This window comes from Eubalaena glacialis, chromosome 4, assembly GCF_028564815.1.
Source record: "Eubalaena glacialis isolate mEubGla1 chromosome 4, mEubGla1.1.hap2.+ XY, whole genome shotgun sequence".
Taxonomy (NCBI): Eukaryota; Metazoa; Chordata; class Mammalia; order Artiodactyla; family Balaenidae; genus Eubalaena; species Eubalaena glacialis.
In genome coordinates, this window is record NC_083719.1 from 61534943 (window position 1) to 61555593 (window position 20651).

Sequence of the window (20651 nt, forward strand, 5' to 3'; positions counted from 1 at the left end):
TATTGAGTTGTATGAGTTGTTTGTCTATTTTGGAAATTAAGCCCTTGTTGGTCACATCATTTGCAAATATTTTCTCCCAACCCACAGGCTGTCTTCATTTTGTTGATGGTTCCCTTTGCTATGCAAAAGCTTATAAGTTTGATTAGGTCCCATTTGTTTATTTTTGCTTTTATTTCTATTACCTTGGGAGACTGACCTAAGAATACATTGCTACGATTTATGTCAGAGAATGTTTTGCCTGTGTTTCTTCTAGGACTTTCATGGTGTCATGCCTTATACTTAAGTCCTTAAGCCACTTTGAGTTTATTTTTGTGTATGGTGTGAGGGTGTGTTCTAACTTCACTGATTTACATGCAGCTGTCCAACTTTCCCAACACCACTTGCTGAAGAGACTGTCTTTTCCCTATTGTATATTCTTGCCTCCTTTGTTGAAGATTAGTTGACCATAGGTGTGTGGGTTTACTTCTGGGCTCTCTATTCTGTTCCATTGATACATATGGCTGTTTCTGTGCCAGTACCATGCTGTTTTGATTACTGTAGCTTTGTAGTATTGCCTGAAGTCTGAGAGGGTTATGCCTCCAGCTTTGTTCTTTTTCCTCAGGATTACTTTGGCAATTCTGGGTCTTTTATGGTTCCATATAAATTTTAGGATTATTTGTTCTAGTTCTGTGAAAAAAGTTGTGGGTAATTTGATAGGGATCACATTAAATCTGTAAATTGCTTTGGGTAGTATCACCATTTTAACAATGTTAATTCTTCCAATCCAAGAACATGAGATATCTTTTCCATTTCTTTGAATTATCTTCAATTTTCTCCATTAATGTTTTATACTTCTCAGCATATGTCTTTCACCTCCTTGGTCAGGTTTATTCCTGAGTATAAAAAAAAAAATGTATACACAGACACACACATACCTACACCTACACACCTACACACCCACACACACACCCACTGGAGTATTATTCAGCCACAAAAAAAAGAAGGAACTGCTATTTGGGCCAACATGGACAAACTTTGAGGGCATTATGCTACGTGAAATAAGTCAGACAGAGAAAGACAAATACTGTATGATCTCACTTATATGTGGACTCTAAGAAAACCACACTCATAGTTTTGGTTTGGTTTAGTTTGGTTGCCAGAGTTGAGGGACAGAATTGGGGAGAATTGGGTGAAGGTGACCAAATGGTACAAGCTCCCAGTTATAACATAAATAAGTACTGGGGATGTAATGTACAGCATGGTAACTGTAGTTAACAATACTATATTGTATATTTGAAAGTTGCTAAGAAAGTAGATCTTTAAAGTTCTCATCAGAAGAAGAAGATTGTAACTATGTGAGCTGATGTTAACTAAACTTACTGTGGTAATCATTTTGCTATATATATATTGCAAACCATTATGTTGTAAACTTTGAATAAATATAATGTTATATCTCAATTATATCTCAATAAAACTGGAAAAAACTAAAGAATTAACATAACATGGAAAAGAATCATTTAAAAATATTGTTGGCCTTCTTTGCCCTCAGCTCCTGAGCAACCCAGAACCAAAATGGTTTTCAGCACCCACTATACAGACTGCTGTCTGCAGACCTCCTCTCTCAGCTCCCAAGCATCCAACACTGAATGCACAGTCCTGGAAATGGATAGGGTTGCCCTTTCCAAAGGAAGCCCCCTTCCCACCAGGTAAAAACCCTGGGCTGCCTGAGGGATGTACATTATTCTACACAAGGAGGAAGGAGGTGATTAAGTATGTGGTTGTGGGACTGGAGCCTCACATCCCCTTTACACTCGTTATCTGTGGGGATGCTTATATTAAAAGATAATCAGGACTTCGCTGGTGATTTGGAAAACACCAAATCAGGTATAAGGTAACAACTTTGGAAAACAGTTGTTACTTTATAAATTATAAAGAACACTGACATACCTTATGACCCAACAATTCCATTCCTGGATAAACACCCAAGAAAACTTTTCATGCATCATTAGTAAAGACGTGAACAAGAATGTACATAGAAACATAGTAACTGAACAATCCAAATGCCCATCAATAGAAGAATGGATAAATTGTGGAATTATCACACAACGGAATATTACAAAATAGTCAATACTGCATCTAAATGTAAAAACATGGATGAATCTTGCCAACATAACACTGAGTGAAAAATAGTAAGTCCTAGAAGATATCCTTCTTACAAACTAAAAAGTAACTAAACAATATATACCTTAGTAATATACAAATAATACAATTATATAAAATAAAAAAGCAAAGTAATAATAAAAACAAGATTAAAAACAATTACCTCAGATGGGGGGAGGAGCACAAAATTAGACATGTTATTATCATTATTTTAGTTCTTGTGTTAGGTGATGGGTTCATATTAATATATTATTTAAAAATAAATATAGGAATACAACAAATGAGAGCTGTGCATGAACCAAGACGTGTAGCATAAACCAAGGATTAAGATTAATTTAATTCTGTACAACTAAGACCCAAAGAAAGAAAATTTGTTGGGGCAACAAATTTGGATCCACTCCTCACAGCACATCTTAAATCTTCCATCTTTGTTTTTGACTCTATGGTCACCTATTTTTTTCTTAAATTGAAGTATACTCGATTTACAATGTTGTGTTAGTTTCAGGTGTACAGCAAGTGACTTCAGTTTCACATATATATACACACACACTTTTTTTTTTTCTTTTTCAGATTCTTTTCATTATAGGTTATTACAATATATTGAATATAGTTCCCTGTACTATACACACTAGGTCCTTATTATTTATCTATTTTATATATAGTACTGTGTATCTGTTAATTGCAAACTCCTAATTTATCCTTCTCACACCCTTTCCCCTTTGATAACCATAAGTTTGTTTTCCATGTCTGTGAGACTGTTTCTGTTTTTAAGTAAGTTCATTTGTATCATTTTTTTAGATTCTACATATAAGTGATATCACGTGATATTCATCCTTCTCTGTCTGACTTACTTCACTTAGTATGTTAATCTCTATGTCCATCCATGCTGCAGAAAATGGTATTATTTCATTCTTTTTTACAGCTGAGTTATCCATCGTGGTATGTGTGGTGCACGTGTGTGTGTGTATACATACACACACACATACATTCATATATACACATCTTCTTTATCCATTCCTCTGTCAATGGACACTTAAACTGCTTCCACGCCTTGGTTATTCTAAATAGTGCTGCTATGTACATTGGGGTGCATGTATCTTTTCAAGTTAGAGTTTTCATCTTTTCCAGATATATGCCCAGGAGTGGGGTTGCTGGATCATATGGTAACTCTGTTTTTAGTCTTTTAAGGGACCTCCATACTGTTCTCCATAGTGACTGCACCAATTTACAACCCACCAACAGTGTAAGAGTGTTCCTTTTTCTCCACACCCTCTCCAGCATTCATTATTTGTAGACGTTTTGATGATGGCCATTCTGACTGGTATGAGGTTGCACCTCATTGATTTGTATTTCTCTAATAATTGGCGATGTGGAGCATCTTTTCATGTGCCTGTTGACCATCTGTATGTCTTCTTTGGAGAAATGTCTGTTAAGGTCTTCTGCCCATTTTTTGATTGGGTTGTTTGTTTTTTTGTTGTTGAGCTGTACGAGCTGTTTGTATATTTTGGAAATTAAGCCCTTGTCAGTCGCATCCCTTGCAAAGATTTTCTCACAGTCTGTAGGCTGTCTTTTCATTTTGTTCTTGATTTCCTTTGCTGTGCAAAAGCTTGTAAGTTTGATAAAGTCCAATTTGTTTATTTTTGATTTTATTTATTTTGCCTTGGGAGACTGGTCTAAGAAAGTATTGCTACAATTTATTTCAGAGAATGTTTTGCCTACGTTCTCTTCTAAGAGTTTTATGGTGTCATGTCTTAGATTTAAATCTTTAAGCCATTTTGAGTTTGTGTATGGTGTGAGGGAGTGTTCTAATATACATGTGGCTATCCAGCTTTCCCAACGCCACTTGCTGAAGAGACCTCTTTTCTCCATTGTATAGTCTTGTCTCCTTTGTTGAAGATTAATTGACTGTAGATAATAGGTTTATTTCTGGGATCTCTAGTCTGTTGCACTGATCCATATGTCTGTTTTTGTTCCAGTACCACACTGTTTTGATTACTGTAGCTTTGTAGTATTGTCTGAAGTCTGGGAGGATTATGCCTCCAGCTTTGTTCTTTTTCCTCAGGATTACTTTGGCAATTCTGGGTCTTTTGTGGTCCCATATAAATTTCAAAGTAAAAACAAAAACAAAACAAAAAAAAACAACCCTTTAAAATCACGTCAAAAAAATAAATAAATAAATAAAATACCTAGGAATAAACCTGACCAAGGAGGTGAAAGACTTATACACTGAGAACTATAAAACACTGAGAACTACAGAACACTGATAAAGGAAATTAAAGATGTTTCAAAGAAATGGAAAGATATTCCATGATCTTGGATTGGAAGAATTAGTATTGTTAAAATAGCCATACTACCCAAAGCAATCTACAGATTTAATGTGATCCTTATCAAATCACCCAGGACATTTTCCACAGGACTAGGAACAAATAATCCTAAAATTTTTATGGTCACCTATTTTTAAAAGTTAGTAGCAATATTCATTGCAGCGATGGAGGAAAAAACTGATTATGGGAAAGTGCAGTGTAGTCTGATGAACCAAGTAATGTTTGGGGAAATTTTTCCATAAAGGTATCTTTAAAAATAGTTTCAGCACTTATAGGGGTTTCACCTCTGGGAAAATATACATGTGAAACACTTTATTCACTAATAATGCAAGTAAGGTATTAGAGTGCTTCTTCTGTTAGAAGTACCTAAAAACAATTCAAAAATCTGTCTCTTTTTTTGACATAACCTGAGTCACTGCTAGTCACCCCAACTTAAATTCTCCATTCCAACCAACAAAACATCTTGCTGATGTCACCTGGATCTCAACTCTATCCTCAACTCCCATCCAGTCATTCAACAAACAATGCTGAGCACCTAGTATATACTAGACAGTATGCTAAATGTACAAACATGGAGAAAACAGTTTTGCACTTCCAGAAGCTCAAAGAGCTGTACAATACCTCTAAAACTTTGATTAGAGGAACATATATAACAGAATTATGCAAAGGCATTGTAAACCTTACAAATTCTTGGATCCTGCCCCACACTTACAGAATTAGAATCTTAGGGGGTAAAGCCTGAGTAAATGTGTTTTTTAAAAGTTCCCACGTTAAAATTAAAAATTAATTTAAAGTACCCAAGTTAATTCTTTTACATAATAAAGTTTGAGAATTATTGTTATAGTACAGTAGTTCTCAAACTCTTTGGTCTCAAAATACTTTTAAAAATTACTGAGAGACTATGATTCTGATTGGCACTAATTCCAACATATGAGTTTTTTCCCCCCATACCAAGCGATTCTCTGACACCAGTTAGGTGGCCTACAATTTAACTCAATCCTGACACTATCTACTTAAAGACAGTACCAGGGGCTTCCCTGGTGGCGCAGTGGTTGAGAATCTGCCTGATAATGCAGGAGACACGGGTTCGAGCCCTGGTCTGGGAAGATCCCACATGCCGTGGAGCAACTAGGCCCGTGAGCCACAACTACGGAGCCTGTGCTCCGCAACAAGAGAGGCCACGACAGTGAAAGGCCCGTGCACCGCGATGAAGAGTGGCCCCCGCTTGCCACAACTAGAGAAAGCCCTCGCACAGAAATGAAGACCCAACACAGCCATAAATAAATAAATTAAAAAAAAAAAAAAAGACAGTACCAGATTCCACGGATTAAGGGCTCAGTCCCACAAGATGCACCCACTTTGGATGCCAATCAGAAGCCCAGGTTGTTACCTATGCTTTTGACCGACTGGCTATAAATCAGAGGTTCCCAGGAACCACTCCCTGACTTAGATTAATTTGCTAAAGCAGCTCAAAGAACTCAGAAAACCAGTTCACTCACTGGATTACGGGTTTATTACAAAGGATATTAATCAACAGACAGATGTACAGGACTGGGTCCCAAGCACAGGAACTTCTGTCCCTGTGGAGTTTGGAGCTCAACATGGTGGTATGGATGTGTTTTGGTTCACCAACCTGGAATCTTGTCCTTTTGGGATTTTATGAAGGTTTCATCAGAGAGGCAGGATTGATTAAATCACTGGCCATCAGTGACTGATTCAACCTCACGGCACTTTCCTCTCCCCAGAGGTCAGGAGATGGGACTAAAAGTTCCAACTTTTTAATCACGGTTGGTTCCCCTGGCAACAGCCCCCATCCTTAGGTTACCCAGGTGCTTTCCAAAATTGTCTAATTAACATAAGACAACTTCACTACTCTCATCACCGAGGAAATTTCAAGGGTTTTAGGAGCTCTCTGTCAGGAATGGGGAGGAAGACGAAATATATATTTCTTACTATAAATTACAATACCACAGGACCTCAAAGAACTTCTGGTTATGTGAATTATATATATTAATATTTACTGTATTAGAAATTAAAACTGGGAAATCACAAAAATATTTTAATTAAAAATGTAGTATTTGTTAATTCACTTAAAAACAACAAAATAAATGTACATGTTAACAAAAATAACCTATTTTATGAAAAATAACTATATTTTCCAAAATGAAAAAATTTAGTGAGAAGAATGGCAATGCTTCACATTTTTGCAAATCTTTTAAATGTCTAGATTAACAGAAGCATCTGGATTCTTACATCTGCTTCTTCATTCAATCTGTTACAATATCACATATCATTACAGTCTCTGGAAAACTCCACTATACAATTTTGTGCAAATGAAAGTGAAAAAGGCAAATAATGTCTCAGTATTACTATGAAAATAACTTTGACCTTGCAAACACCCTGAAAGGGTGTCAGAGACCGCCAGGGGCCCCTGGACCATACTTTGGAAACCAACGGTCTAATGAAAGGAACAGATAATTACAGTAATCCCCCCTTATCTGAGGTTTCAGTTACCCACAGTCAACTGCAGTCTGAAAATATCAAATGGAAAATTCCAGAAATAAACAGTAAGTTTTAAATTGCATGCACGTTCTGAGTACTGTGATGAAATCTCATACTGTATTGCTTTGTCCCACCCAGGATGTGAATCATCAACACTGTATACACTACCCACTTGTTAGTATAGGAAAAAACATAGTAGATACAGAGTTTGGTACTATCTGCAGTTTCAGGCACCTATTGCAAGTTTTTGAACATATCCCCCACGGATAAGAGAAGGCTACTATACAAAGTTCTTTGAGAACACAGAGAAGGGAGACAGACAGGAAACTTCTGCAGAGGTGGTGACATCTCCTGAGACTTGAGCCCAAATCCTTACACACTAGGTAGGCCCTGTAGGATCTATATCTTCTCCCTTCTACTTTTCAAGGTGTCTCCTACCCCTCCTCCTCTTTCTTACTTGGTTGCTCCTCCTCGAACTGGCGAATCTTTCTCTCTTCTTCAAGTCTTTGTATCTACTGTCCTTTTTGTCTGAAAGGCTCTTCCCCCATACAGTCCATGGCTCTTCTTGGCCATACCTGGCCATCATGAAGATTAAGGACAGCTATATCCTTGTATACCTGTAATCCATTCAGGGCCCATTCCTTAGAAAATTCTGCCTTATACTAACTGTTATATATGTGCACTAGAAGCCATATTTAACAAAGTACATGGTAGCATCATTTGTAAAAGTGGAAAAAAATAAAACTAAATACCCATCAACATGAGAATGAAACAAAACACTAGTAAATTCATGCAACAGAATGAATTAGAGCTGAATGTTTCAACATGAATAAATCTCAAGAACAGTAATATGCACAAAAAGTAGGTTAAAGATTACTATAACACTACTTATAATTTTTAAATTTTAAATTAATCTATATTTTGATAGGTAATACACGATTCCAAATTATAAGAATTTTCTCCCATCCCTGTCCTCCAGTTATACAGTTTCTCTCCCAGGAACAACCAACGTGACCATTTTCCTATGTATCCTTCCAGATATATTTTATGTTACACAAAAATATAAGTGTTGTTAAGTGTGCAGAATACTTTAATATGGTTCATGTATATCTACATATAAAATAGAAGTTTAAAAATACGTGTGGAAATGATAAAGACCAAATTCAGAATAATAATTACTAACAGGCAAAGAAGAAAAAGAACAAACTTAGAAAGGGGCACTTCAAATGTACCTGTATTGTTTCATTTCAGGTTTATTGTGTTTTCTCTAGATTTTTTTCATACATGAAATAAAATTTTTTCTTCATAAAATAAATAGATGAAAAGGATCAGATTTGAGAAAATAATTAGTTTGGTGTCAGACGGAGTTTGAAACCAGAGCATACTAAGGACATAAATTCAATACTTTAAAATGAGTCTAAAGCTCAAGAGAAAGCTGGAGATTGGGGATTTATATAAACAGACACTTGCAGTTCTAAGAGTAAATATTTAGATATATGCACCCTATATAACAGAGCACAAATTCCTTAAGGACTGGGCCCAAAACTCTGCCATATTACGTTCCCCTGAAATATCACCTACTGCCCATAATGAGATTTCAATTTACCTATATCCTTACTATTTTTCTTAGGTTTCAGAAATAACATCCTGGTATGGGTGAGCCTATTTATGTAAGTAACTTAACAATAGGCAGTTACAACACACACACACACACACACACACACACGCACACGTCTATTAAATTAGAATCAAAGGGAGACAGTGTTCTGGTTAGTTTTAGGTAAACTACAAAGCCTTATTTATTTTTTTAATTCATTCATTCATTCATTCATTTTTGGCTGCATTGGGTCTTCCTTGCTGCATGCAGGCTTTCTCTAGCTGCAGCAAGTGGGGGCTACTCTTCATTGTGGTGCACAGGCTTCTCATTGCAATGGCTTCTCTTGTTGCAGAGCACGGGCTCTAGGCGCGTGAGCTTCAGTAGTTGTGGCACGCGGGTTCAGTAGCTGTGGCTCGCGGGCTCTAGAACGCAGGCTCAGTAGCTGTGGAGCAGGGGCTCAGATGCTCCGTGGCATGTGGGATCTTCCCAGACCAGCGCTGAAACCCGTGTCCCCTGAATTGGCAGGCGGATTCTTAACCACTGCGCCACCAGGGAAGTCCCTCAAAACCATTTTTAGATTGAACTTATTAATAATTAAAAATGTTTCTAGGGCTTCCCCGGTGGCGCAGTGGTTAAGAGTCTGCCTGCCAATGCAGGGGACACGGGTTTGAGCGCTGGTCTGGGAAGATCCCACATGCCGCGGAGCATCTGAGCCCCTGCTCCACAGCTACTGAGCCTGCGCGCTAGAGCCCGCAAGCCACAGCTACTGAGCCTGTGTGCCTACAGCCCATGCTCTGCAACAAGAGAAGCCACCGCAATGAGAAGCCTGCATACTGCAAGGAAAAGTAGCCCCCGGTCGCTGAAACTAGAGAAAGCCAGCGTGCGACAACGAAGACCCAATGCAGCCAAAAATAAAAAAATAAATTTATAAAAAAAAATTAAAATGTTTCTACAATAGACTAGTTTCCTTTCTAGGTAAAAGAAAATCCTGCGAAACTGTTAACTTTTAAAGAAATCACTGATATAAATATATTTTCTTATCTTTCATTTCTCCAATAAAAATACTATCCTGACAAAAGTCTTTAATTGAGGACTGTGATTACTTGCAGCTGTTTTATTGCTTTTCCTTTTTATAAATGTATTTATTTTACTTCATTTATTTTTGGCTGTATTGGGTCTTCGTTGCTGTGCACAGGCTTTCTCTAGTTGCAGCAAGCCGGGGCTACTCTTCGTCGTGATGCGTGGGTCTCTCATGTTGCGGTGCATGGGCTCTCGGCATGCGGGCTTCAGTAGTCGCAGCACGTGGGCTCAGTAGTTGTGGCTCGTGGGCTCTAGAGCTCAGGCTCAGTAGTTGTGGCTCATAGGCTTAGTTGCTCCATGGCATGTGGGATCTTCCCGGACCAGGGCTTGAACCCGTGTCCCCTGCATTGGCAGGCGGATTCTTAACCACTGTGCCGCCAGGGAAGCCCTTTATTGCTCTTTTGAAGTTTAACTGGAGTATTCAGCAACCTCTCTCCTTTCAAAGTCTCTCACTTTTAGTGATAAAAGCAAACTTCAATTATAGGAGGGGGAACAAACTCTTGAGCTGTTCCCCCTCATATAACTGACCTCTTTTCTGGTTTTCTCCATTCCTCCACTCAATTTGCAAATATGTATTAAATGCCTGTTTTGTTATAAGCTATGTATTATACACCATTCCTCTGGTCCCTAAAAGGATGAGAAGAACTGCTTGGCCTTAAGAAAATCTTTGTATATCTTATATACTGCAAAGTCCTTAGAACTTAACGTCCTAGGTTTGAGATGAAAATTACTGTACTAGTGACCTAAGTTGAATTACACTTCAGTAGAATTATAGGTCTTCAAAAGCTTCATAGAGTACAGACATATTTCAGGCAATGGATGCACATTAAAAGCATGTCATTTTAGTACTGTTCAGAAGCTGAGGATCATTTAGTGGAGAAATAGATGCCTACTTGTTTATAGACAAATAAACCCTGAGTTAAAGCATATGTATACACATAAGGCTCCATAAAATATTTCTTTAGCACAGGTGAAAGGATATCAACAACAAAGGGGGAACTCAATTAAAAACAAAATATTAAGAAGGATTTGAAAATAATTATAATCTAGCATTAGCACTGTAGGGATGTCTTCTGACAGTTTTGGTGAATCATTTATAGATTTTAGAATAAGGGCTCTTAAACACTCACTCACTTGACTACTCTTCCCTACGATAAACTTTATGGAAGTGAAATAAGAGGGAAACTGGCCTTGACACATTGTGTTATCTACGTTTGTGTCTCTATTCTTGCCCTGCAAATAGGTTCATCTGTACCATCTGTCTAGATTCCACACATATGCGTTAATATACGATATGTTTTTTTCTTTCTGGCTTACTTCACTCTGTATGACAGACTCTAGGTCCATCCACATCTCTACAAATGACCCAATTTCGTTCCTTTTTATGGCTGAGTAATATTCCACTATATATATGTACCACATCTTCTTTATCCATTCACCTGTCATTGGACATTTATGTTGCTTCCATGTCCTGGCTATTGTAAATAGTGCTGCAATGAACATTGGGGTACATGTGACTTTTTGAATTATGGTTTTCTCAGGTTATATGCTGGGTCATATGGTACTTCTATTTTTAGTTTTTTAAGGAAACACCATACTGTTCTCCACAGTGGCTGTATCAATTTACATTCCCACCAATAGTGCAAGAGGGTTCCCTTTTCTCCACACCCTCTCCAGCATTTATTGTTTGTAGATTTTTTGATGATGGCCATTATCACAGCAAGATCTTTTCTGACCCACCTCCTAGAGTAATGAAAATAAAACCAAAAATAAGCAAATGGGACCTAATTAAACTTAAAAGCTTTTGCACAGCAAAGGAAACCATAAACAAGATGAAAAGACAACCCTCAGAATGGGAGAAAATATTTGTAAATGAAGCAACAGACAAAGGATTAATCTCCAAAATATACAAACAGCTCAGGCAGCTCAATATCAAAAAAACAAACAACCCAAATCAAAAAATGGGCGGAAGATACAGTATTTTTTAAGGTGTTAAAAATACAGGGTCACTGATATAAACAGAGATATTTTGCTGGGGCTTCAAAGCAGGGAATCAACATCTCAGCAATTTAAAGAAAAATGGCCATTACAAAATCCTGGAGATTAATCCAAATCACAAGCTTCATGTTCCTCCCTTCTCCCTCCACAGCCAATCAGTGAAAATGACAAACAACTAAAAGCAAGTTTTTATCACAATTTAAAAGACAGCAAGGGACTTCCCTGGTGGTTCAGTGGTTAAGACTCCGCGCTTCCAATGCAGGGTACGTGGGTTCGATCCCTGGTCGGGGAACTAAGATCCCACATGCCGTGTGGCACGGCCAAAAAAAAAAAAAAAGTTTAAAAGAAAGCAAGTTCCAGGGTCCCTCCTGGAGAGACTACACTGTTTATACTTCTACAGAATGATTATGATGATAATAATGACAGCAGTTAACATATACTGAACATACATATCAGGCATTTGGGCTTAGTGCTTTAAATGATTACCTTACAATTCTCTGAACAACAGATACTATCATTAACCCATTTTCCAGCTAAGAAAACTTGGGCTTTTAAAGGTTAAATAACTTGCTCAGGGTCACCTATGTAGTAAGTGGAGCCTGGGATTCCATCTGTTTAACTCCAACTGCAGCAATAACTATACTATTATGCTGTCACATCATAATCGATTCAGTAGCTCTCTACTGCTTATCAGGTCAAAAATCCTTATAGAGTAAGGCTTCATCCATGCCTTTGTTCACTAGAAAGACTTCTGTTGAGCATTTATTATATGTCAACACCATACCAGGTGCTTCAAAGATAGAGGTTCTGAGTGAGGCTGCTAAATAAGTGATCTTTGGATCAGTCATTGTTATTTTAAAATGAGCTCTATTTGGGTACATTAAACAGCATCACAGTTGGAATTATGTTCTTCTATAATTGTATTGTTGGAAATGGAATGTTGAAATAGAAAGACCACACATCTAAGCATTTATATCCTAAATAGTTCTGGACTACTATTTTTAACAAAATTTTCCAACCTGGCTTACTACAAATTTTTAAAATTTTCTATCAAACAAAGAAATGCAATGAAAACACAGAACACACCTACATGCACACACAGGGGTCGAAGGATCTTTCATTTCCACATTCAACTTGCAGAATAATACAGGCTGTGCTGAGAAAACCATGGTCATGAGTGGCCTTAGCTTTCCTCCTTTCCAGCTTAAAGAGACATCTGGTTGCCAGCTGTGTAGCGCCTACGAGTCAATGCTTGCCAAGTAGTTGGCAGAAGGTGGGGAAGAGCTGATCACTTGCAATCCATTTTGACAGTGACTCTGACCATCACTTTGGAGAACTGGATACATTACAGACATTCCAAAAGGAGGTGGCTAAGTTTCACGGTAGGAAGTTGGCCATTTTGGCTGAACTTACTTTAATTCACATCAAAGTGCTATGATGTGGAAGAAGAGGAGAATACACGAAAAGATACAAAGCTACTAAAGCTTACAAGAATAATTTACAAGGCTATGTCCCTAAACTCTCCCAGACACTGTCCACCATATTTCTATCCATAATTACTTTAAAAAGGAGAAGCGTATATACAACTACAGCTAAACGGGTAAAACTATATCTCCATGTCTATGTAAGTACATGTGTCATTCATATTTTTCACTTTCACGTCAGTATAAAATATATAATCCGCATACATATACATAATGTACATCACTATAACATGTATTATATATATAAATATATATGTTTGTCACTATAACATATATTATATATATAAATATATATATTTAACTGTGGCGATTTTACTTATCTTTTATGTTTTTTTATGCCTGCTGTACAATATATATGTTATATATATCATACACAGTTGTATATTAGAGGTATGGGTATAAACAAACTTAGGAAGATGCCACAGTTTGGAAAAGGTGCTTGCTTTATTTAAAAAAAAAAAAAAAAAAATCAATACAATTTCCCCACAGATCCATGATGTAAAATTCTATAATCAAGCCTTGTAGATTTGTAATTATGGTATGTCAGCTACATTTAAACAAGAGTGTTAAAAGATTGTTAAAGTTAAACTAACACAATTGCAGTGTGAATTGTCCTAGTCTCATTCTAATCTACTGGTGTCACTTTCATTTAATCAGAGGAAAACTATGGGCCAATGTCAGTGCTATTTCCAATGCCCTAACATTCTTTGTTCACATTGGATTTTAAGCCATTACCAATCTAAAATGGTTATAAAAAGATATATTTCAGAAAGCATTTTTAATCAATTAATTCACTCACCAGTGGACATTTTTAGCAGGCTTTATTGAAAATAAGTTGGCTTTAAAGTTATTAAATAACTTTTTATGTTAAATGAATGAAAACATTTTGTTCTTGCAGAAGAATTTCTTGAATTTACCATAAATACAGCTTAAGAAAAGACAAACCCTTATTTTATAAACAGAAATCATACTTGGAAACTTATGGTAGACATAGGTCATTTAGCTGAAATAACATATCAGCATTTAAAACATCAAGGCTATTTTTTTCTTCTGCTTTAGTGAAAAATGGGGGAAAGACAGTATCTTCAAAAAATGGTATTGAGCAAACTGGACAGCTACCTGCAGAAGAATCAAACTGGACTACTTTCTCATACCATATACAAAAATGAACTCACTATGAATTAAAGACTTAAAAGTAATACCTGAAACCATAAAACTTCTAGAAGAAAAAATAGGCACTACGCTCTTTGACGTCAGTCTTAGCAAGATCTTTTTGGATTTGTCACCTTGGGCAAGGGAAACAAAAACAAAAATAAACAAATGGAACTAATCAAAGTAAACACCTTTTGCACAACAAAGCAAAACTATCAACAAAATGAAAAGGCCACCTACTCAACAGGAGAAGGTATTTGCAAACATATATCTGATAAGGAGTTAATATCCAAAATATACAAAAAACTCACATAACTCAAGATCAAAAAAACAAACAACCTGATTAAAAAATGGGCAGAGTACCTGAAGAGACATTTTTCCAAAGAAGATATACATATGGCCAACAGGCACATGAAAAGATGCTCAACATCACTCATCATCAGGGAAATGCAAATTAAAACTACAATATCACCTCACACCTGTCAGAATGGCTAGTATCAAAAAGAAAACAAATAACAGGGCTTCCATGGTGGCGCAGTGGTTAAGAATCTGCTCCGGGAAGATCCCACATGCCGCAGAGCAACTAAGCCCATGCACCACAACTACTGAGCCTGCGCTCTAGAGCCCACGAGCCACAACTACTGAGCCCACGCGCCGCATCTACTGAAGCCGGTGCGCTCTAGAGCCTGTGCTCGGCAACAAGAGAAGCCCGCGCACCGCAACGAAGAGTAGCCCCCGCTCACCGCGACTAGAGAAAGCCTGCGCATAGCAACGAAGACCCAACACAGACAAAAATAATACATTAATATAAATAAATTTTAAAAAAAGAAAACAAATAACAAATGTTGGTGAGGATGTGGAGAAAAAGGAACCCTTGTGTACTGCTGGTGGGAATGTAAATTGGTGCAGCCACTATAGGAAACAGTATGGAGATTCCTCAAAAAATTAAAAATAAAACTACTATACAATCCAGCGATTCCACTCTTGAGTATTTACCTGAAGAAAACTAAAATACTAATTCAAAAAGATATATGCACTCCGATGTTCTCTGCAGCACTTACAAGAGCCAAGATAGGGAAGAAACCTAAGTGCCCATGAACAGATGAATAAAGAAAATGTGATTGATATATATATTTATAATTACTTATACATACACACACAATGGAATATTACTCAGCCATAAAGAAGAATGAAATCTTGTCATCTGTGACAACATGGATGGACTTAGAGGGCATTATGCTAAGTGAAATAAGTCAGACAGAGAAAAACAAATACTGTGTGATTTTACTTATATGTGGGATCTAAAAAACAAAACAAATGAACAAACATAACTAGACAGAAACAGAATCACAGAGAGAACAAACAGGTGGTTGCCAAAGGGGAGGCATGTGGGGGGAAGAGAGAAATAGGTGAGGGAGATTAAGAGGTACAAACTTCCAGTTACAAAATAAATGAGTCACAGGTATGAAAGGTACAGTGTGAATATAGTCAGTAATTATGTAACACCTTTGTATTGTGACAGATGGTAACTAGACTTATCATGGTATCATTTTGAAATACAGAAATGTCAAATTACTATGTTGTATATCAGGAACTACCACAGCGTTGTAGGCCAATTATACTTCAAAACCAGAAAAAACTCATAGAAAAAGAGATCAGATTTGTGGTTACCAAAGGTGGGGAGTGGGGGAGAAGGGGAATTGGATAAAGATAGTCAAAAAGGTACAAACTTCCAGTTATAAGGCAAATAAGTACTACTAGGTATGTAACGAACAACATGATAAATATAATTAACACTGCTATATGTTATTATGAAAGTCGTAAGAGAGTAAATTCTGAGTTCTGATCACAAGGAAAAATTTTTTTTTCTATTTCTTTAATTTTGTATCTATGAGATGATAGATGTTCACTAAACTTATTGTGGTAATAATTTCATGATGTATGTAAGTCAAATCATTATGTTGTATACCTTAAACTTATACAGTTGCTGTATGTCAATTATATCTCAATAAAACTAGAAGAAAAAAATCAATGCTGTATCTTCTACTTTAGAGAAAAGTATTTTCTAAATCACCAATAATTTAATACAGAAAAAAAAGCTTCTCTGGCAAAACTTCATATTTACAGGATGCATTTAAGTTTTAAGTAAAGTACAACATTCAATTCACAGTTGTACTATCAGCAAATAGTCTCCAAATAATCACAGCACACACAAAACAGTGCTATGTTAGCTACTTATGTAAGTACTAATACGAATCACCCTGGTTTGCTTGGGACTTTCCCAACTTTAGCACTGTAGGTTCCACATCCTGGAAACCCTTCTGTCCCAGGTAAACCCAGACAACTAATGTCAGCGAGACATTGGGGGGCGGGGTGAGGGGGAAGATTTACAGTTCTGCACTGGAAAAGAAGAAATTTGGAGTCATATCTGGTAACTCCTTGCTAGGGCTGCCAGATTAGCTGTGCCCAGTCACATATAAGTAGGTCTAGCAATCTGGAACATGGATTTAAATCTTTATTTTTACTTTTTTTCACACACACATACACACTTTATTTATTTATTTACATTGAAGTATAGTTGATTTTACAGTGTTGTGTTAGTTTCAGGTGTACAGCAAAGTGATTCAGATATACATATACATATATATGTTCTTTTTCAGATTCTTTTCCATTATATGTGATTACAAGATATTGAATATAGCTCCCTATGCTATACAGTAGGCCCTTGTGTTTATCTATTTTATATATAGTAGTGTGTATATGTTAATCCCAAACTCCTAATATAAGCCCTTAAATTATCAAGGATGAACAAAAAGGAGGCTGTGATTATTTCAATAGAAAACTTGAGTAAATCTGACCTTGCTGTTTGGCATTGATCATCCAGTTAATCTCAGTAAACTTAGGTCAGGTGGCTATTCCATGCCAGGCACTGAAGACAGAGCAGTGAACAAGACAGTTTCGTCACTGATGTCACTCCCAGTCTCAAGGGAAGATAAGAAGATAAAGAAAAATATTCCAGTGATGTTGGTGTAATTTGGTAAAGGATATTCAGTCTCATTTGTTAAATATTTGTCAAACATCAAATCTTTAAAAAGAGCCTGCAAGACCCAAACCTACCAACTAATACCCATTAACAATGAGTCACATGTGAACACAGGCTGCTGCTTGAAGAAACTTCGTATATTACCCAGCCCCTAGTGCACACATATCTCTAATTCACAGCCAGAATTAGCCCTGGAAAAACGATCCCATTGCAGGGGAGGAGATATTTGACAAGTCCTATGAGTCAGGAACTCAGTACCAAGTCAGACCTATGAGTCAGGAACTCAGTACCAAGTCAGACTCATTGCTGTCTAACTCTCACCTTACAAGCCATTCCTAGTAACTGGACTCTCCTGTTTCTAGGGGTCTAACCTCTCTCTTGAAATCTATTTCAGGAAATCAGATCCTTTGCCTTTGTTACCATGTGAAATAACAAAGTTTCTCTAGGACCAGAGCACTGTGAGGCTTCTGCCTATTTCCTTAGGGTCTAAAATCACCATTTTGCCAACATGCTGAAACGTGCATCTTCCACTCATTGTTTATCTCTCAGTTGCCAAATACCACCTTTTATTTATTGCCTGTTTCCATACTCCAGTAATATTCCATCTGCCTGTCCACATTTCTTCCTAAAACCCACTACAGGGAACAGCATCGAGGTTCCTCAAAAGACTAAAAATAGAACCACCATATGATCCAGCAATTCCACTCCTGGGTATTTATCTGATGAAAATGAAAACACTACTTCGAAAAGATACATGCACCCCAATGTTCACAGCAGCATTATTTACAATAGCAAAGCTATGGAAACAACCTAAGCGTCAGTCAACTGATGAATGGATAGAGAAGATGTGATATATGTACACACAAACACACACACACACACACACACACACGACAGAATACTACTCAGCCATAAAAAAGAATGGAATTCTGCCATTTGCAACAACATGGATGGACCTACAGGGTATTATGCTTAGTGAAGTAAGTCACACAGAGAAAGACAAACACTATACGTTATCACTAATATGTGGAATCTAAAAAATAAAACACACAAATGAATATAACAGATCAGAAACTGACTTACAGATATAGAGAGCAAACTAGAAGTAACCAGTGGGGAGAGGGAAGGGAATGGGGCAGAATAGGGGTAGGGGATTAAGAAGTACAAACTAGTACATATAAAATAAATAAGCTACAAGAATATATTGTACAGCACAGGGAATATAGCCAATATTTTATAATAACTTAATGGAAAATAATTAATAAAAATTTTGAATCACTGTTATACACCTGAAACTAATATTGTAAATCAACTATACTCAATAAAAAAGTCATTTCTCATGACTTTCCATCTAAAGCACTCTTCATTATACCCTGGTACTTCTGCCAAATAGATTTATGAAAATGACATAACCAAAGTAAGTCTAACAAAAGTGAAAACAGAACTTGGGGGTAATAGGGCAAATTATATTTTCAATTACACATCTCAACTACCCTTCTATTATCACACATTTTAAAAAATACTCTTCTGGGGGGCACTGTAGCTTAAAACAAAAGGTTGTAGATCAGAAACCTTAGTGCTTTTCCCTGCTCTGCCACTAACTAGCACAGTGACCCCGGACAAGTTTACTTTTCCTATTTTAACTTCATTAAACCTCAGTTTCTCATCTGTAAAATGGGAATACAAACCATAGTATTAGTTAGCATTTACTAGTACTTACCACATACTGCTAAACAGAACAGCAGGCGTTTTTTGGAACAACTGCACGAGGCGGGTACTTACTCCATTTTACAAACGAGGAAACTGAGGCACGGTGCAATGTAATATATTCAACAATACATAGTATATGGCAGAATCAAGATTGGAACCCAAGCAGTCTCACTTCAGAAAAGGCTGTACATTTCACTACTACTCATCCTATCTCCTTACCGCCTTAACAATAATGACAGCTTCTGGAAAGCACAGTGCAATGCTGTGCTAAGCCGCGGAGGCAATATCTTAAAAAGTGAATTTATTCTCCCCTTTGCCTTGTCCTTCCTCTGGTGAAAATATCAACACAGGGAGGAAAGGTGGGCAGAGGAAGAAGCCAGAGAGCTAGGATTAGACACGTTTACTGCCAAATAACCTGCTTCTTCAGAAGGCTGTTCATCTTTTCTCTTGGAATGCCTCATCAAAAAGTTTCATCTTTTGGGGTCTGAACAATAAAGGCCTACTAAGCACTCCAGTGTCTCACAGCGGTGAGAATGACGGCGAATTACAGGACTGGCCTACCCAGGATAGTTACTTAAACAGCACCCCACAAGCTCCGGGGCGAGCCTCGGGGAAGCTAGCCGGGGAGTGAGGCCACAGAAGTTTGTCGAGTGTGCTGGAAGTTCACGCCGCAGTTCTTCAGACTGCGAGTCCCACCTGCCATGTTAGATGACAGGGCGCCCGCAAGGTCCCATTTCTAATGAGGGCCGGGCTCGCGGCGACCCCCTAAACTTCACAACGGGCTCGCGGGTCCACGTGAGCGCAGGTAATGGACTGGAAGCGCCCCCCGCCAGCCAGGTTCCGCAGGGAGACCCGGGCAGCGCACTCGGAGATACGACCCCAGCCCGCCCCGCCCTCGAGAGCCGGGCCGCCGCCCCTCTGCCTCCCCGACCGCGGGCGCCGGAGGGGTGGGGCCGCCGCGACCTTCACCGCTCCGCGCCTGGGTTTTAGAGGGGGCAGGCGGGGGGAGGGGAGTGCCCCGGTCCGGTGACTTGGGCACCTGCGCGCCCCCTCCGTTCCCGCCCCGTCCCCACCGGCCGCGGCGCCCCAGGTGAGGCCTGGAGTCCGGGGCCCAGCTCGGGCCTGCGCTCCGCCCGGCCTCTCGGGCCGCCACGGGGCGAGGAAGAGGAGGCGGCGGCAGCTGCGCCGCTCCCGGCTCCTTACCGCTTCACCACGCCGGTTTTGATCTTGATCTGTCTCACGCGAGGATCGGCCATGGTCCCTCGAGCGCCGCGGGAATGAGAGGCGGAGAGCCGGGGTAACCGTTGAGGGAGACTGCGCGAAGCAAGCTGGTCTGTAGGCGTAGCCGGCGCGGGCCGGCGCGCATGCGCACACTGCGGCGCGGCCCCGGCGCCACCTTGGCGCTGTTGCCACACCCGTGGGGCGTGGGCCCAGGGTCGCGGGCCGAGGGCGGGGCACCACTCACGCACCTCCGGTCAGTTTCCCGTTCGCAGAAACTGCTTCGTCTATCTCAAGTAGCCCTCCTTTTTAGTTCTTGAACAGCCCTCCTCTTAGTGTGAATACAAGTTACACTTTTCCCGGTCTCCACAGCCTGGGCGTTTGGGGAAACTTGTGTCTCCCCG

At 38.7% G+C, this 20651-nt stretch overlaps 1 protein-coding gene across 1 annotated transcript in view; it reads right to left on the reverse strand.

Moving 5' to 3' along the window:
• Positions 1 to 20382, reverse strand: part of TBCA (tubulin folding cofactor A) — a 99937-nt gene extending 79555 nt beyond the window's left edge. The window contains exon 1 of the mRNA XM_061187933.1: positions 20233 to 20382. Coding sequence (XP_061043916.1) covers positions 20233 to 20285 — 53 coding nt within the window. The 5' untranslated portion in view covers positions 20286 to 20382. The remainder of the gene's footprint in view (positions 1 to 20232) is intronic.
• Between the last annotated feature and the right edge of the window lie 269 nt (positions 20383 to 20651).